The 15337-nt window shown below is 50.6% G+C and overlaps 4 protein-coding genes across 6 annotated transcripts in view; 2 read left to right on the top strand and 2 right to left on the bottom strand.

Annotated features, from left to right (window-relative positions):
• efs (embryonal Fyn-associated substrate) overlaps positions 1–3944 on the bottom strand; it is a 4320-nt gene extending 376 nt beyond the window's left edge. The window contains exons 1-5 of the mRNA XM_068756088.1: positions 3933–3944; positions 1939–3198; positions 1638–1775; positions 183–1106; positions 19–75 (exon numbers count right to left, since the gene is read on the bottom strand). Of these exons, the coding sequence (XP_068612189.1) occupies positions 19–75; positions 183–1106; positions 1638–1775; positions 1939–3198; positions 3933–3944 (2391 nt within the window). The remainder of the gene's footprint in view (positions 1–18; positions 76–182; positions 1107–1637; positions 1776–1938; positions 3199–3932) is intronic.
• Positions 3945–5294: 1350 nt separating this feature from the next.
• Positions 5295–7755, top strand: dhrs4 (dehydrogenase/reductase (SDR family) member 4). 3 transcript variants are annotated; one of them, XM_068755643.1, is made up of 10 exons: positions 5295–5366; positions 5649–5764; positions 5866–6043; positions 6144–6245; positions 6394–6464; positions 6575–6626; positions 6851–6985; positions 7076–7131; positions 7198–7339; positions 7616–7753. In XM_068755643.1, the coding sequence occupies exons 2-9, from the start codon at positions 5655–5657 to the stop codon at positions 7310–7312; spliced, it is 819 nt and encodes a 272-aa protein (XP_068611744.1). In that variant the 5' UTR covers positions 5295–5366; positions 5649–5654; the 3' UTR covers positions 7313–7339; positions 7616–7753. The 3 variants fall into 3 exon arrangements, with proteins under 3 accessions (XP_068611744.1, XP_068611742.1, XP_068611743.1); XM_068755641.1 differs by having other exon boundaries at positions 5297–5366; positions 7198–7343; positions 7616–7755; XM_068755642.1 differs by having other exon boundaries at positions 5345–5366; positions 5652–5764; positions 7198–7343; positions 7616–7755.
• tinf2 (TERF1 (TRF1)-interacting nuclear factor 2) lies at positions 7351–10712 on the bottom strand. The gene is made up of 10 exons (XM_068756087.1): positions 10685–10712; positions 10374–10576; positions 9873–9980; positions 9597–9692; positions 9415–9525; positions 9211–9334; positions 8517–9120; positions 8034–8092; positions 7877–7935; positions 7351–7719 (listed from the first exon to the last, which is right to left on the bottom strand). Exons 1-10 carry the CDS (start codon positions 10710–10712, stop codon positions 7600–7602), a joined length of 1512 nt encoding a protein of 503 aa, XP_068612188.1. The 3' UTR covers positions 7351–7599.
• A 1003-nt stretch (positions 10713–11715) lies between these two features.
• cideb (cell death inducing DFFA like effector b) lies at positions 11716–12933 on the top strand. Its single transcript, XM_068755644.1, has 5 exons — positions 11716–11741; positions 12037–12151; positions 12232–12384; positions 12497–12687; positions 12792–12933. Exons 1-5 carry the CDS (start codon positions 11716–11718, stop codon positions 12931–12933), a joined length of 627 nt encoding a protein of 208 aa, XP_068611745.1.
• Positions 12934–15337: the final 2404 nt, after the last annotated feature.

Below are 15337 nucleotides of genomic sequence, written 5' to 3'. Positions count from 1 at the left end.
CGAGAGAGAGATCCTCACCCACGGGTCCGTCGCGATTGTGTGTCCGTCGTCATCGAGAGGCGGCTCGGGTTTACCCTTTAGCAGGAAGGAGAGGACAATCGGGCACGTCTCATTTTGTGTTGAAGGACATAAAACAAAGTGCTAGAAGATGTGACGGGAATAAAAAAGGAATGAAAACTGACCTGCAGTTTGACGTACCCCACACTGTCTCCGTTCAGGACCGGGGCAGGCATGGGCGTCAAGCCGATCCCCGCGTACTCGTTGCTTGGGTCGTCTTCTCGGGCGACGGGGCCGACCGTCAGCGTCACAGTCGACGCAGTGGGAGGCAAGGGGAAGGAGGGCTGGGGGGTCGGGGGCAGAGGTCTCTCTTGGATCCAGCTGCCTTTACGGGAGCCCATCCCGCCCCCCGAGGACTTCCCGTCGGGCACCGGTAGCGCGGGCAGCGGCCTGCGGGACAGGGAATCTTGAGACGACAGGCGGGGACGGCCCTGAGCCTGCAAGAGGAGGGCGCTCTCCTCAAGGGAGCGCTGGACCAGCAGCGAGAGCCCCTCAGACGGGGGCGCGCTACCAACGGCGGACAGCGCCGGCAGGAGGTCCGAGAACCGAGCCCAGGCCTGCTGAAGGGGAGGCGGAGGATCGTCCGAATGATTGGCTTTCCAGGTCGACAGGATGTCGGCCAGCGAGGCGGCCAGTTCCCGGGACGACAGCGCGGACGCCGAGCACGAGGCCGCGGCGAGCACCGAGTGGACGAGGCCGGAAAGCGAGGCTCTCCACTGCACGTCGGCCGAACCGTTACTGGAGGCGGACAGGCGGCGAGTCGAGGTCGAGGAGGACGACAGCGAGTGGGGGAGGACTTCAGCGGTCAGAGCGGGCATGTCGTAGATGCCGCCGTCGGGCTCGGAGGAGTCCCGGTCAGCACCGATGACGCCGCCGTGCGTCCCGGGTCCGGGGCTACGATAGACCCGAACCGCGTCCTCTCCAGAGAGACCGGCAGCGGGCTCCCCCGCGCCCAGCGGCACGCCCGGAAGCGTGGGAACGCTGTAGACGTCGTCATCCGCTTCGTCCGACGCGGACACGTTCAGGATGACGGCGGGGACATCGTAAACCTGCGAACGGGAGGGGAGACGGGGACGCGTTTCAAAACACGGGACCGGCGTGGATAAAGTGAACTTTCAAGAGGACTCTTTGCATTCGGTGAAATTGTCGAGGCTTAAAACACAAACGTTGTGTACGAACCGCCGAACTGATGCACATTCCTTCTCTTTTGACAGGGGGGGGGGGGCATTAGAATCTGCTGGCAAGGGGAAATATAGTCTAACAGCTGGCAGACATATTCGAGTAACATTAGGAGAGACCAGTTGAGGGGGGGTGGGGGGGGGGGGGGGCGCCGGTGGTCTGGCCCTGACACATGGGCGTGACTGAAAGAAAATAGCAGCAGCATTGGGACTAGAAAGACAGCCCCCCCCCCACAGCAGATAGAAACAGGTGTGGCCTCGTCTCCACGGGGAGGGGGGGGGGGGGGTGGAATGTGGGAAGAAACGGTGACAACGGGGGGGATCCTGCGTTTGACAGTCGTTTCACAAACCTGCAGGTTGCCCAATCAGAGCGCGGGAGCTAAACCTTCGGTGCGTCTTTACCTCCGTCTCGGCGGCGGCTCGCGGCGGGACACTGCGAGGGGTGTCGTAGATGCCGTCGCCGTCGTCGTCGTCGCCGTCGTCCCCCAGGCTAGTTAGGACTGGACGCTGCCACCGGCCACTGGGGGGGGTATCGTACACCTACACCAAGACAACGAAGTCGCTAATCCCGACTCTGAATGCAGGGTAGACTGAGATTTGCCTCTTTCTCATTACGCATTAACGTGCGCAAGCAACACGCAATTATTACAGAACTGGTTTGGGCGCCGGTTCAAACGGCGAGGCCGTCCCAACCGTCACAAACCTGATCGTCCACGGCGTCGGAATAATCCGGATTCTCTCCTTTCTCGTTCGGCGCGTCGTTCGTCTTCTCCTCCTTGCCCCGAGTCGCGCTCCGCGTCTCCCCGTCTTCCTGCGAGGCGGCGGGAGGGACCGGCGCCGCGGGTTTAAGGGCAGAGCTAGAATCGGTCGACGGCGGCGCCGCCGCTAGTTGCGACTCTTTCTTGGTGACGCCCCTCACCGGGGGCGCCGGCGGCGGAGGCTTGCGGGCGAAACCCGGCGACCCGGGAACCCTGATCTTCCCGGCTCTTCCTAGTAACGGAGACCCCCTCTGGCAGGCGAGGCCGGGTTTGCTCCTGGGTCCAACGGGGTTGGGAAGCGGCCCCTTGGGGAGAGGTCTGGGAGAGGCTTGGGCAGGGGTTAACGGAGACGGGTGCTGGTGGGTCCGGGGAAGGCTCGCCCCCACGGGGGTGGGAGTGTGATACACCCCGGGAGTTTCCTGGTTCGCTTTGGGCTGGGGGGCACCGCCGACATTTAAGGGTCCATTCGAGCAGGCAGTGGGGGCTCCCGCTGTCGGGGATTGGTAGACGTCCTCGCCTGAAAGCAGCGTCCCTTTGGGCACCAAGTAACAGTCGTCCGAGTGCCCAGTTCGCGTCTCTCGGGGGACTAGATACGTCGTGTCCTCCGGTTCATTTGCGGCCCGCGAGACTCCGGAGGGGGCTCGGTACACAGATCCTGAAGCCAGGAGGGGGGCGCCGGGCTGCCTGGCATGCCGAGCCGATGGCGCGGGACCTGCCGGGACCTGACTAAGTGTCCCCGTCATGTCTGAGCCTCGTCCTCTCAGAGAGGGCGAGCGCGGACGAGCGGACGACCCAAGATCCCAGTCGGGTCTGGGCCGGACGCCGGTGCTGGAGTGGGAACGCGGACGCCCACCCTCAACCCTGCGGAGCTCCCCGGGTCTCGGGGAAAGCCCGAGTCCGCTTCCCTCGCCGATACCTGGCGGCGAGCAATACACGCCGTCTGTATCCTCGGCGGCGGTCTGGGTCGGCGGGGAACCAGGCGACGGGTAGGCAGAGTCCTCGACGGAGCCCGGCGGCGGGGCAGTCTGGAGGAGCCGCAGCCGGTTGGCGGGGGCAATTCCTTGCCTGCCGTGCAGGGAGCAGAGCCACCAACCCGGGCCGCCGCTCTGCTCCCGTTCCAGAACCATCAGGATGTCTCCCTTACGGAACGCCAGCTCCTCCGGGCTCTCGGCCGCGTTGTCGAACAGCGCCTTGGCCAAAACGGTCTGAAACAGGGTAGAGAGTAGGAGTCAACAAACACACACACACACACACACACACACACACACACACACGCACGCACGCCCGCTCATTCATTAACCGAAGAACACACAAGCCGTGAGGGAAAACACAGGACTTCATCGATGACCTCGCATTTGCACGCCACAAACAAGTCGAGCGACGCGGCAATAACAAGTCAGGAGCATCAAAAGGTCGATTGTTTGGAGCCGCTGAATGGAGTGAATAGGAGTGAACGGGGGGGGGGGGGGGGGGGGGGGGGCAGCCCAAATAAACCAAAAATCTAAAACCAAGCCTCGTGACAAACTAGTCTGTGTCAATAATGAGGAGGCAGGGCAGAAAGAGGGGCTCAGTGAGGGGGGGGGGGGGGGGGTCAATGATCACAAGGGCCTGATGGTAATAAGGGAGATGATGGGGGAGGGGGAGGAGGGGGACAAGAGGCACATCTGTCCCGAGCTCTTTAGGACTTAATTGCCAACCCAAAGCCAAAGAGTCAGCCCCCCCCCCTTTCATTTTCCAAACCAACCCCCTCGGGACAACTTTAGGCTCCACTGAGCCATGCGGGACCCCATTGGAACAGCAATAGGACAGTCAATAAAAAAAAGAGACAAAAAAAAGCATGCATGTGTTGAGAGAGAGAGAGAAAGAGAGAGAGAGAGAGAGAGAGAGAGATTCTCCAAATGAAATGAATGAGAGGAAAAGGGGAATCACTGTTACTCACGGAGACGGACATTGTTTTCAGATTGTCAAACAGTTAGATCTCAGAAAAACGTAGAACTCAAATAATCCTGTGCGGGTCTTCCATTTAAACTCGGTTGTGTTGTTGTTGTTGTTTTTTTTTCAGGGATGAGTTGATCTCCAGAGACAGCCGGCCGGGTCTGGATCGGACACATCCCTCGCGGTCTGGGACGCCTCCGTCCGTCCGTCACGATGGATCCTGTAATGGATGCAGAAAGGCTTCACGCAACGCATGTATTCAACAACGATGGAGATTACGAGCTCAACTTTCAACCCACGCCGCAAAAAAAGACGAGTGCGAAACGAAGCCTGCGAGACAGCGCAGCGGGTCACACCTGTCCCTGTCCTTTTCCACGCCCAGGAACGTTGCGTTCAAATCAGTCCGTTCAGAGAGAACTGACGTTAGCTTAGCGACGATGCCAACTAGCTGTCGAATGAAACACTATAAAATTAGCTATACAACGACGGCAGAGTTGGCTATTTCGTCGCGTGTAGCAACATTAACTATGTTGTAGTAACTATGTTGTAGCACGAGCTCGACGGCGTTAGCTAGGCTAACGCTAGGTTAATGTTAATTCCCTTTCACTGCTAACGCTCAAATTACGTTCAAAGCAACAATGGCGCCTCCGCCGGGTGAAACCGAATATTTTTTTTGTTGCTTCCCTTTAACGTATCAGTTGCACAATAATGATGATTACCTTGCTTTTCGTATCGGAGGAACATCACTTTTTTTTTTTTTACATGCGTGAAAATCCGCGACCGTAAAGCGTTCAATCAGACAAGGCGATGACAACAAAATTATCTCCGCCTCCTTAAAGGGTTGCGTCTTTTCTCCTACTATGGCGAGGACACAGCCTGTCCTTTACTCTTACCTTTGATTGGCTCGGTATGATGACGTCGAACATTACGCGCTCGACGTTCTGGTCGTGGCTGCCCGTGGGGTTGACGTCATTTAGGGGTGGGGCGGGTCAAAGCGTTGCCATAGTAGATTCTGTAAATATTTACATTATTTCGATTTGAATGAGCAAATTTGAAATAGTAGGAACTAGGAATGTTGTTGTACGCAATTGTGGTACACTGTCCGTCTGTGATTGGCTCAATTTAGGGACCTCGTAATTTAGATTTTTTTTTTTAAAGTTTGCAGCAAAATAAGGTATTCGTGTAGAAAATGCACCAGTGTCGGTCAGTAAAGTAAATAATGAACATATAAATTAATTATATTGTTATTATTGCGTATGTCGTGGTCGTAAAATTAAATGGAAGAACGGTGTACTCTTTAGCCGCTTTTATTTTGACAGCGGAATATCCAAACCGGAAAATACTGATTTGACCGGAACGTCGGCGACCATAGTTCAAAAGCGACATAAATCCGACGTCTGTTGCAAACTTGAGGTTTAGCGTTGCCTGAAGCTGTCGGGTAAGATGACGCTGCATTATTCTCACATTATTATTTGCAAGTTGACGTTTGTGACGTAGACAATGTAGATAATTGTACAGCATAAACTTGCATAAAGTTGTAGGCTTTTTTTTTTTTTTTTTTGCACCACCGATCAAGTCGCAAATCATTTGTCTTCGTTACTGATCGAATATTGATCGTTATGTAGATCTCAACATTCAGCTTATGCAACCATATGGTGCCATGATAGTCCCACGTGACCTTTGTGAGAAAGCCTCCTGTATTTCCTGCTACGCTTGTCAGCAGGTGATGTGGAGGCGTGTCCTCGGGTGCCTTCGGACCAATCCCGTTCGAGAGATGAGCACGTCTCAAAGCACCTTCGCTGGGAAGGTGGCCATCGTCACCGCCTCCACAGATGGGTGAGATTTAAAAGACATTTATTGCCTAAATCTGTTCACACGATTTCCCAGCGACACAAATAAACATGCGAGATGTACGCTTGTGCCATCGTGTGAAACAGAATCGGTCTCGCCGCGGCGCAGGCCCTGGGGAAGAGAGGCGCCCACGTGGTGGTGAGCAGTCGAAAACGGGCCAACGTGGACCGAGCCGTGGCGCTGCTGCAGAGTCAGGACATCGGGGTGACCGGGACCACCTGCAACATCGGCAAGGCGGAGGACCGGGAGAGGCTGCTTCAGCTGGTGAATGTCTTTTTTTTTGTTGCTGTTGGCAGCCACAGCTCTACGGGTTGGTAGGTGCACATATCTCATTCTGTGTTTTTTTTTTTGGGGGGGGGTAAAGACCCTGGACCAGTGTGGGGGGGTCGATATCCTGGTGTCCAACGCAGCAGTCAACCCTTTCTTTGGCAACACTATGGACTCCACGGAGGAAATCTGGGACAAGGTGCGCACGACGCAAGCAAAGAGACGAAGCAAATGTCATTAAAGAATGAAACAAAATGGACGTGTATCGCCCCCCCGCCCCGCCTGTCATTCATTTTAATTCAGGGATCATTTTTTATAATAATGACGATATTTTGTCCGTATTGTAGATTCTGTCTATAAATGTGAAAGCAGCCTTCCTCATGACCAAACTGGTCGTGCCACATATGGTGAAGAGGGGGTGAGTAGCCGGCTGACGATTCAACATTCAGCTGGGAAGAAGGCGCTCGACGATAAACAACTGTCCAGAGTGTACTTAATTATAAATGACGTTATCCGTGTCTTTTTTAGAGGAGGAAATATCGTGTTTGTGTCCTCCATTGCCGGATACCAGCCGATCCAGGTCAGAGCATGAGCCAGGACCGTGTACTATTTGTTCCAATGTGTATTTCATTTCTTTCTCCTTTATGCATCATTTTTTTGAATGAAAATAGATATTTGAATGCTCGACTCTTTGTTTTAAGGTTTTTAGTGCTAAATATGTACTCGAGTACTCCATCACGGATTTAAAATCTTATGAATCCGTTTAAAAGAATTGGGCCGATGCCGCTGCGTCTACCTCTGCAGGGCCTGGGTCCTTACAGCGTGAGTAAGTCGGCGCTGCTGGGTCTGACCAAGGTTCTGGCCCCCGAGCTGGCTCCCAGCAATATAAGGGTTAACGGCGTGGCCCCCGGAGTCATCAAAACCCGCTTCAGCTCTGCCGTGAGGAGAAAAAAACTCTTCCAGACCCTGTATTTCTAATATCTGGCTGCTCTGTTTGCTAAGCTTTTTTTTTAAATTTAATTTACTCAGATATGGCAAAATGAAGACTCCATGGATGAATTTAAAAAGCAGCTCAGCATTAAAAGGTAAAGACTGACTATTGTAATGACTGTGGCAGAACAGGGTCTCATTTCAGTACTTCTTCCCTTCAGGGCCGGAGAGACGGAGGAAATTGGGAGCGTGGTCGCCTTCTTGTGCTCCGAGGATGCTTCCTACATCACCGGCGAGACCATTGTAGCCTCTGGAGGGTTGGCCAGCCGACTCTGAACCTCTGAGATTTGGGTTTTCCCCGAGGCTGGTATTCCATTTTGATGCATTTTGTATGGCAGAAGTAAATTAAGAGCCTCTTTAACATTGTAACATTCATTAAATGACAAATTAATCTCAAACAAGGATTGTAATGTAAAAAAAAAAAACTTTATTAACAGAGCATTTAATTCATTGCAGGTTAAAAAAATTATATATATGCCACTGATATTTTCTATGAAAAGATTTTCGACATGATTTTTCAACTGGATGTTTTTTTTTTTTTTTGGAAGGGTAAACCCGTTTCTTCATCTGTGTTTGCAGTTGGCAGATAACAGATGCTGTCGCGTCTTCCCGGGTTTCCAGTATTCCCTCAGAGTGGGAACGTAGGTGCCGTGTTTGGTCCTGATGTAGCGTCTTACAAACAGCTGATGAAGACACGGCCGGTTAGAAAACGCTGACAATGCATTAAAGATGTACGACTGAAGGATTCTGAATGACTTTTTCTTGCACATAACTTAGTTATATGTTTGTTTGTTTTTTGGGGGGGGGGTCCCTTGAGGAGGAGGGAGGCATTAAACATACCCTGTCTTTGAAGTTCTTCGTCGCCTCGTCCTCAGAATCCGCTACGTAGTCTTCAGCTTCTAAAACGAAAAGTCAAAAATAGCTGAAGAACATAAAAACACACTTTTTCCATCTTTTTTATTTACCCCCCCCCCATTTAGATTTTTCAGTTAATCACCTGTACCGCCGTGCTGCTGCGACGGAAAGCCGCTCGCGCTCGGGATCGTGGGATCATTTCTGTCAAACAGAAAGGACAAAGTTAAATAAATAAATGACAGATTCAGGAAGTGGCGGACGGCAACTCGGCCGCTCTCTGAGCTACTTTTTTTTTTTACAATTCCAAGGCAGCAATTGAACTAAATGTTCACTTCAATAGGACCTGGAGTTCTAAAAGGATGAGAATCGCTTTTATCTCAGACGTGGAAAAGAATAAAACAACAAAAACACAACTACAGCATCTTTTATTGGATTTGTAAAGCTTAAAACATGAACAATAGAAGAAAACTGCTACTAGGTTAAAGTATACACACAACTATTTGACATTAAAATGCGTCCGCTTACGTCTGGTTCTGACGTGTAACCGCAGAGATCTGGCAATAAAATGTCAAATTCAAAATGACAGTGGAACTCGAGGCCTGAATCCCCCCCCCATGCGTCTTACTCTTTGTCATCCGGGCCGGGTTTATCCGAGTCGGGCTTCTGAGGTCGGTTCCTCTCATTCTGCTCTTCCACACGTGAGGATTTTGCAGCTCTGTCTCTCCTCCGAGTCGAAGTCTCCGACCTTCTTTTAACAGCGACTTCGGGCCGTTTGTCCAGACGGGAAACGGTAATCGCACCCCGCCGGGTTTCCAGGATCGCCGGGTCAGAGTCTGGGCTCTTTGCTCCATCTGCAGCCTGACCGATCGTAATCGAGCCGTTCCTCAAACTCTTACTCCTCCTCTTCTTCTTCCCGGACCTGGCGTTGCCCGGCACGTCTTCCTCTTCATCGGATTCGCATCCGTCGGGTTGCTTGCGTTTGGCGACGCCGGTTCTTTCCCCTCCGCCCTCGTTCGCGCCGTCGTCTTCAGATCGTTTAGCAGATCTCGGGTTCTCTCTCTTTTCCCCGGCAGGAGGCAGAACCGACACGTCCTCGTTGGATACCGTCCCGAAAGCAGGCGAGAGAAACGCTGCGTCTTTTTTCTGCGTCCTATCCGTCGGTCGTCTCCCAGAGGGTGGCAGAGAAAGCGAAGTCAGGATGGAGTCGCCCATATTCGGAGGGAGGGACGCTGAAAAAGGAACGGAACAACTTGAGGATGAATCGGGCCGTGCATAAAAAGGCCTCTTGTCGTTCTTAGCAGACGGGTTTCCATTCCTACCTGCCGCCTCCAGGTGGCCCAGGCAGGTCTCGTGCTGAAGCAGCACCTTCAGGAGTTGGGGTTGGGTCGCCGCCCGGGCACATTCCTCCAGAACGGAGGGGGTCTCGCTGAGCCACGACACAGTCTGAGGATAAATGAGGAAATTAGCAGTTAGATTAAAAACGACAATATTTTCTTCACCGAGATTTTCAGCCTTCTTTCTACCTGAGCCAGGTTGGGAGCGGGAAGAAACTGGTCCACTCGGATCAGAAACTCCCACAGCAGCTTCTCCAGTTCCTGGTCAAACTTTGGGCCGTATTCCACAGGAAACTCCTCCTGGAAGAACACGGGGTAAGATCACAATGTACTAAAAAAAGAAAAAAAAAAAAACATGAAGTAGAACTCACCTTAAAGAACTGCTCTCGCTCCGCCGGGTCTGCTAGCAGTGTCCGAACCAGCAGGTGGAAGCTTTCCACCGTCTTCTGGACTTTTAAATCCCTCTTCTGGGAGAGAGAATGGCAGAAAAAAAACAAAAAAAAGAGGAAACGTTTACCAAAAATGCTTCCGATCCAATGATTATTATTGGTTCATCTTACTGGTTAAAAGGTAAACCCTCTCTTTGGTATCACAGTTGATGGATTGCTATGTTAGAATGGGGATTTTGGAAAACAAATCGAATTTACCACTGAAGCAGCAGAGGACAGCGACTGGACGGCGGGAGCGCGGATCCTCTCGAGATGAGTCAGAACCGCGTTTCCATCCGCCCGATTAGAGCACAGCTCCAGAATCAACTGAAAGAACACGAGAAAAACCACTCAGGAAAATCATGTCTAGTATGTGAAATTAATTTGTCATTTGTATGATCTTTGTTCTTGTTTTTTGTTCCCTTTCTTTCTTTCACTCACTCTGTTTGTTGGTTTTTTTTCCTTGTTTCTTTCCCTTTTCAGCTTTTTTTTCCACCTCTTTTTTATTGGTTGATTCTGTTTAGTTAGTTTGTACTAGAGGGGAGGATTTATTTTCCTCTCCTGCACAATTAATTGCCTTTTTGTATCATGATTATATATTTTTGTTTATTATTGTGCATATGAATAATTAAAAAAAAAACAGGACTTTAATACTGAGGCATAAAAAGGAAACTATAAATCCAACAAGATGAAACCCTGACCTCTGACCCCTGACCTCACCCGTCCTCTCAGCCCCAGCGCCAGCTTCCCCTGGTGTCTCAGGGTGAGCAGCCCCGGAACGGTCTCGCAGGCTGACGTCACGAACTCCTCCACGACCCCGTACCGCATCACGTCCCTCCGCTTGATAACCTTCCACAGCGCCGCGGACACCAGCCGCACGGGCGGAGCCAGCAGCTGCAGAGCGGCGAACGGAAGGCTGGCGCCTGTGCCGGGGACGCGACGTACACAAAAAAACAGCGCTTCAGTTGAAACTGTCATAATAATTAAAACTTTTACGTAGTTTTTTTTTAAGGAATCACAGCCATGTTTACCGTCGTCTTCGGGTTTTCTCGTTGCCATTCCACGAAGTCAGCCGAACTCGGCTAAAGACGCAAAGTTGAAATGAAGCTTGATGTCCGGGAAGCGATGCTAGCTTACGGCCAAGTGTTCGCTTCAAACTGTAGTTTGCCAAAACTTACTTTATTGTGAAAAATCCTCTCTCGATGGTGTTCGATAACTTACGCTGATATCTAAAGCGACACGTCGCCTAATAAAAGGACTGCTTGTCTGCTATAAGACGGAGCGAAACTTATGTTTATCATCCTCCCGCCTTTGCTGGGATACTATAAATCGGCTAAAATATTTGGGTGCGCTAAAATTGGCGGTGCTTGTAGCCTTTCCTTTAAAAACACCGCTTCGAATTGAAACCCCGCCCGCCCGCGCCGTGAACTATTTTTAAGAAGCGCACCGAAAGTCATTTTTTTTTGAGGATATGACGTAAAGATCCGAAAGATGCTTCCGCCTTTTTTTTACAAAATAAAAATAAAATTATGAATAATTACTGACATTTTAATTTATATTAAAACAGAGTATATAGGCGACATACTACGACGGAGTATTAGGGCCACACTAAGAAATGTATATTTGTTCTTAGTGTGGCCCTAATATTCAGTCGTACCGTCGAAACATACACCATGTGTCACTAAAATGTGTCATTTACATTTTAAAATACTTCTATGGCAATTTCTCAGTAGCCTTGACATTGTGGTCATAATTCTTAAAGGAAAAAAAAACGTTTGTCATTTATATCCGTTGTTAATTTAAAAGCATAATGTTCTGATTTAAAAAAAAGGCTATAAAGGTAATAATATTAGGCTTGTCAGATAAAGAGATGACGTCTTACAGACGCATAAACATATATTCCAGACGATCTTTGCTCTCTTGCTGTTCTGTATCAAAGTTATCTCAGTATTTGGAGCAAAGTCCAGCTGCTGGGTCAGACGCGAGCTGGGCTAACAATACATTAGAATTTATCCCACAAGGAAAGGGAAAAAGTAATACAGAAAGGAGAAGACTGGCAAATATGGACACCACATCTTCTTTTATCAAGTAAGTGAAGAATTAGTGTTGAAATAGGATTCGTTTTATTGTTTTCTTCGTGATGCCAGCAGACCAAGCAACACCGTGTGGCTGATGGAGCGTCCAAATAAATGTAGGCTAGACTTTAATTATTAACTCTGAAAGCAATGTGTAATTTCCAGAATGGTAGAAGCGTAAACAAATAAAGTTACAAAAGGTTACAAATAATGAAGTTATTCGGCAAGTCAAAATGTCTGCCGGCAGAGACCCCCCCAGAGGATCAAAAACATGAAATACTTTATAATGTCCTGGTCTGTTGACACAGATCTGTAAGCAGGCGAGTGTGGTCTCCGCCACGGCGCCCCTTCAGAGTATGTTGCCACGACAGGGCGGGCAGGAAGGGCGTCGCAGCCGGGACCCTGGAGGAGCTGAAGGAGAAGGTGGGAGGAAGCGAGGAAAAAGAAAACGTTTAAGTACAAGAGGAAGCCTTAATGCGGAGCGGCTTGAATCTGTGCTGCAGGTTTGCCAGGCTTTGCTGCTGTCCTTCTCCGCGGTGTCTCTGGTTTGTGAGGAAGACGGAACGGAGGTAGACTCCGATGAGTTCCTCATGACGCTGCCCGACAACGCCACGTTCATGGCCCTGCAGCCGGGGCAGACATGGACGCCGCAGCCGGTAATGTCCTGACACGATGGAAAAAACCAAATTGCCATTTCACGATGTAGCCTCAAACGCTCGCCGCGTCGATTCCGCCTGCGTTGCGACGCCTCTCTCTGCTCCCAAAAAGGGTTCGGTTGTGGCCAGATCTCAAGACCACGGCAAGCCTCGGACCGGCAGAGACATAGCCCGCGTGACCTTCGACCTTTACAAGATAAGCCCGAAGGACGTGTTTGGCTCGCTGAGCGTAAAGGCCACATTTCAGGGCCTTTACTCTGTGAGCGCCAACTTTCAGTGTCTGGGACCCAAGAAAGTTCTCAGGTGAGGAGGGTGAGGGGCCGGGGGGGGGGGGTCGTTACGAATGTGTTGTATGAGAAGGTGCCAGAGGTTAAAATGCATTTATCGCCCTTTCTCTCTCTGTTTAGAGAAGTGCTACGTGTGGCCTCCGCCCTCCTACAAGCTGCCGGACACCTCCTGATCACCTCCGCCTCCGTGATCCGTCGCGTTATCGAAGGGGCAGAGTTTTGGCAGCCACAGAGAGCGGAGGACGCCGCAACCTGGAACTGACGGCGCCGACAGAGGCATTTATTTAATCGTAGTCGGGCAGCGGAGTGACTGTCGTCTGCGTCCTTAAAATGGAGTTAAATTAAGCTTTTTTTTGTTTCTGCTAAATTTGTATCTGTAAAATGCGTGATTTTGTTTCCCTCTTTTTCAGGTTATAAACTGAAAGGTAAAAAAAAAAAAAAAAAAATGCATTAGACCAAAAACAAACGTACAATAAACACAAATCTGGTGTCATAACTGTCTTTATTAACACTTGGGGCTTTAGCGACAACAGTTATTGCTCAAGCACTTTTGCACAACGTTGTGGGTTGGCAGCTCGTGAGGTTCCAAGGTTAGCCTAGCCCGAGAAACCCGCTAGCTCTCGTTTTGTTACACAGCTGCCACAAAAGACGACAACCGCTTTTGTAGTCGACAATAAATCGGAACGACAAAACGACTCTGGTCGGGCCTGCGAATGAACGTCTCGTGGAAAAAAGCCGCGCAAACACGGCAACCGACGTTTTAATCCATCGCAACGACAGCGTATGACGACGAGAACGGCGTTTCTAAAACACGACGAAAGCTTTTCGCCGAAAGTTTCAACTGCATAACAAGTTCAACGAACGTAAAACGCCTCTGGTGCATCTTCTGAAACATCATCATCATCATCATTTCCCCTCTGGAACCTTGATGCCCAATGCGGGCCCATCGGACCCGGTCCGGCTCGACCTGCTACACTGTCGGTGCTGGATCTTGTCCAGCACCCGACGGCGCTGCTTGAGGCTCATCCAGTACGGCTTTCGTTTCTTGACCAGGTAGCGCGTGTCACAGAACCATTGGACCAACGAGTGGCGGGGGACGCCGCTCAGCCTCGCCAGAGCTTCGTATCCTTCCCTGTCCGGGTACTGGCAGTGCAGGAACGCCATCCTCATCAGGAGAGACTTGCGGTTCCCCTTCGAATGGAAGCTGATGTATGTCTTTGCGACGTCGCTGGTGAGCTTCAGTGTGCCGAAATCGGTGACGAGACCTTCAGGTTTCACTGACGAGGCTCGCGGGCCCCCCCCCTGAAAGTCACCATTCTCGCGGATCCTGTGACTACGCTGTGTCTGCCTGTCGGTTACCGGGGGTCCGGCTCGACTGTGAGTCAGGGGGGCAAGACGGACGTTTGGTTTTCTTCTTCTTGCTGACCGAATGAGTCTGGATTCGGCGGAGACTTTATCGCTCGCCATCTCTACTTCTTCTTCTCCCTCTGCTCCGGTCACCATTTCCCGTCTTTTCCAAGCGTTCCCTTCGTCTTCCTCCAGATGTTTCACTTTCCTGCTCCTTTTTTCCTGCACCCGTTTGATTTTTCCTTCCACCTTTCTCCCCCCGTCGGCGCTCTGTTTGAGTCCCGGGCCTCTTCCCTTCTTCCCGACAGGTCCTCTTCCCTCGCTCTTTTTTGGATTCCTCTCCCCCCTCTCCTCCAGCAGCGTCTTCCTCCTCAAACCGAGGACGTCTGCACTGTCCCAGCTGACGCCGTAGCGGAGCCTCTGCAACATGAACCACACCTTCACCTGGTCCGGGTGCAGAGACCAGCCCCTGGACAGGGCGACCGTCTGACCGTGCGTCAGGTACGGAGACCTGTGGAACGCCTCCTCCAGCTGTTCCACCACATCCTGCGGCAGGTTCACCTCGCCGGGATCGACCCACACGTGCTTCTTACTGTCAGTGATCACAGGAAGAACAAGAACGCCGATGTGGTTCAGACGGAACCCCACCGGGGCACGTCGAATTTCTGATGTTGCATTCTCTCTGTGGGCGACAGGAGCGTTTTCTCTGGACCTGGGGAGTCCTGTAGAAGTTCTATGCCGTATGGTTCTCATCTGTGTGGCAGAGAACATACAAAAAAACAACATTATTTTAATGTTTTTATAAAAACCAAAACTGAATATATATATATGCGTGTAATCTATAAACCACAACACAAGTCGCGAATGATAAATGCGTACTGTCTGTGAAGTTAATAGCTAGCATTAGCTGCTAGCAGGCCTAAAAAAAAGTTGCTGCGCAGAAAGAGTTTAAGCTAGCAGCGTCACTTCTCAGAGGGCGAATTGATTTATAACGCCATTATTATTAATAATAACTAGTTTGAAGCGCCTACCTTTAAGGACGAGTTTATTTTTATGACAGTAAACTGGTTCAGACCGGTTTTGACGCTGCTAAATCCCTGCCCCACCCCAACTGTAGCGGACACCGCCCTCACAATCTGATATTTTTATTTAAGAAAAATAATTATTTTTAAAGCTTCAGACTGATCGAAATAGATTTGGATGCAATAATATTCTTCCCCCATTGTATTTTATTTGTACTATTGACTATTTGTGAGCTATTTAGACGGCAAAGCGGCGTCTCTAGATTAACCTTTATTTGCATTATTTTTTAAATTACA

Source organism: Brachionichthys hirsutus, chromosome 23 (assembly GCF_040956055.1).
Source record: "Brachionichthys hirsutus isolate HB-005 chromosome 23, CSIRO-AGI_Bhir_v1, whole genome shotgun sequence".
In the NCBI taxonomy this organism is placed as follows: domain Eukaryota; kingdom Metazoa; phylum Chordata; class Actinopteri; order Lophiiformes; family Brachionichthyidae; genus Brachionichthys; species Brachionichthys hirsutus.
Note: the sequence above shows the minus strand (reverse complement) of the source record. Positions and strands in the feature narration are given on the sequence as shown.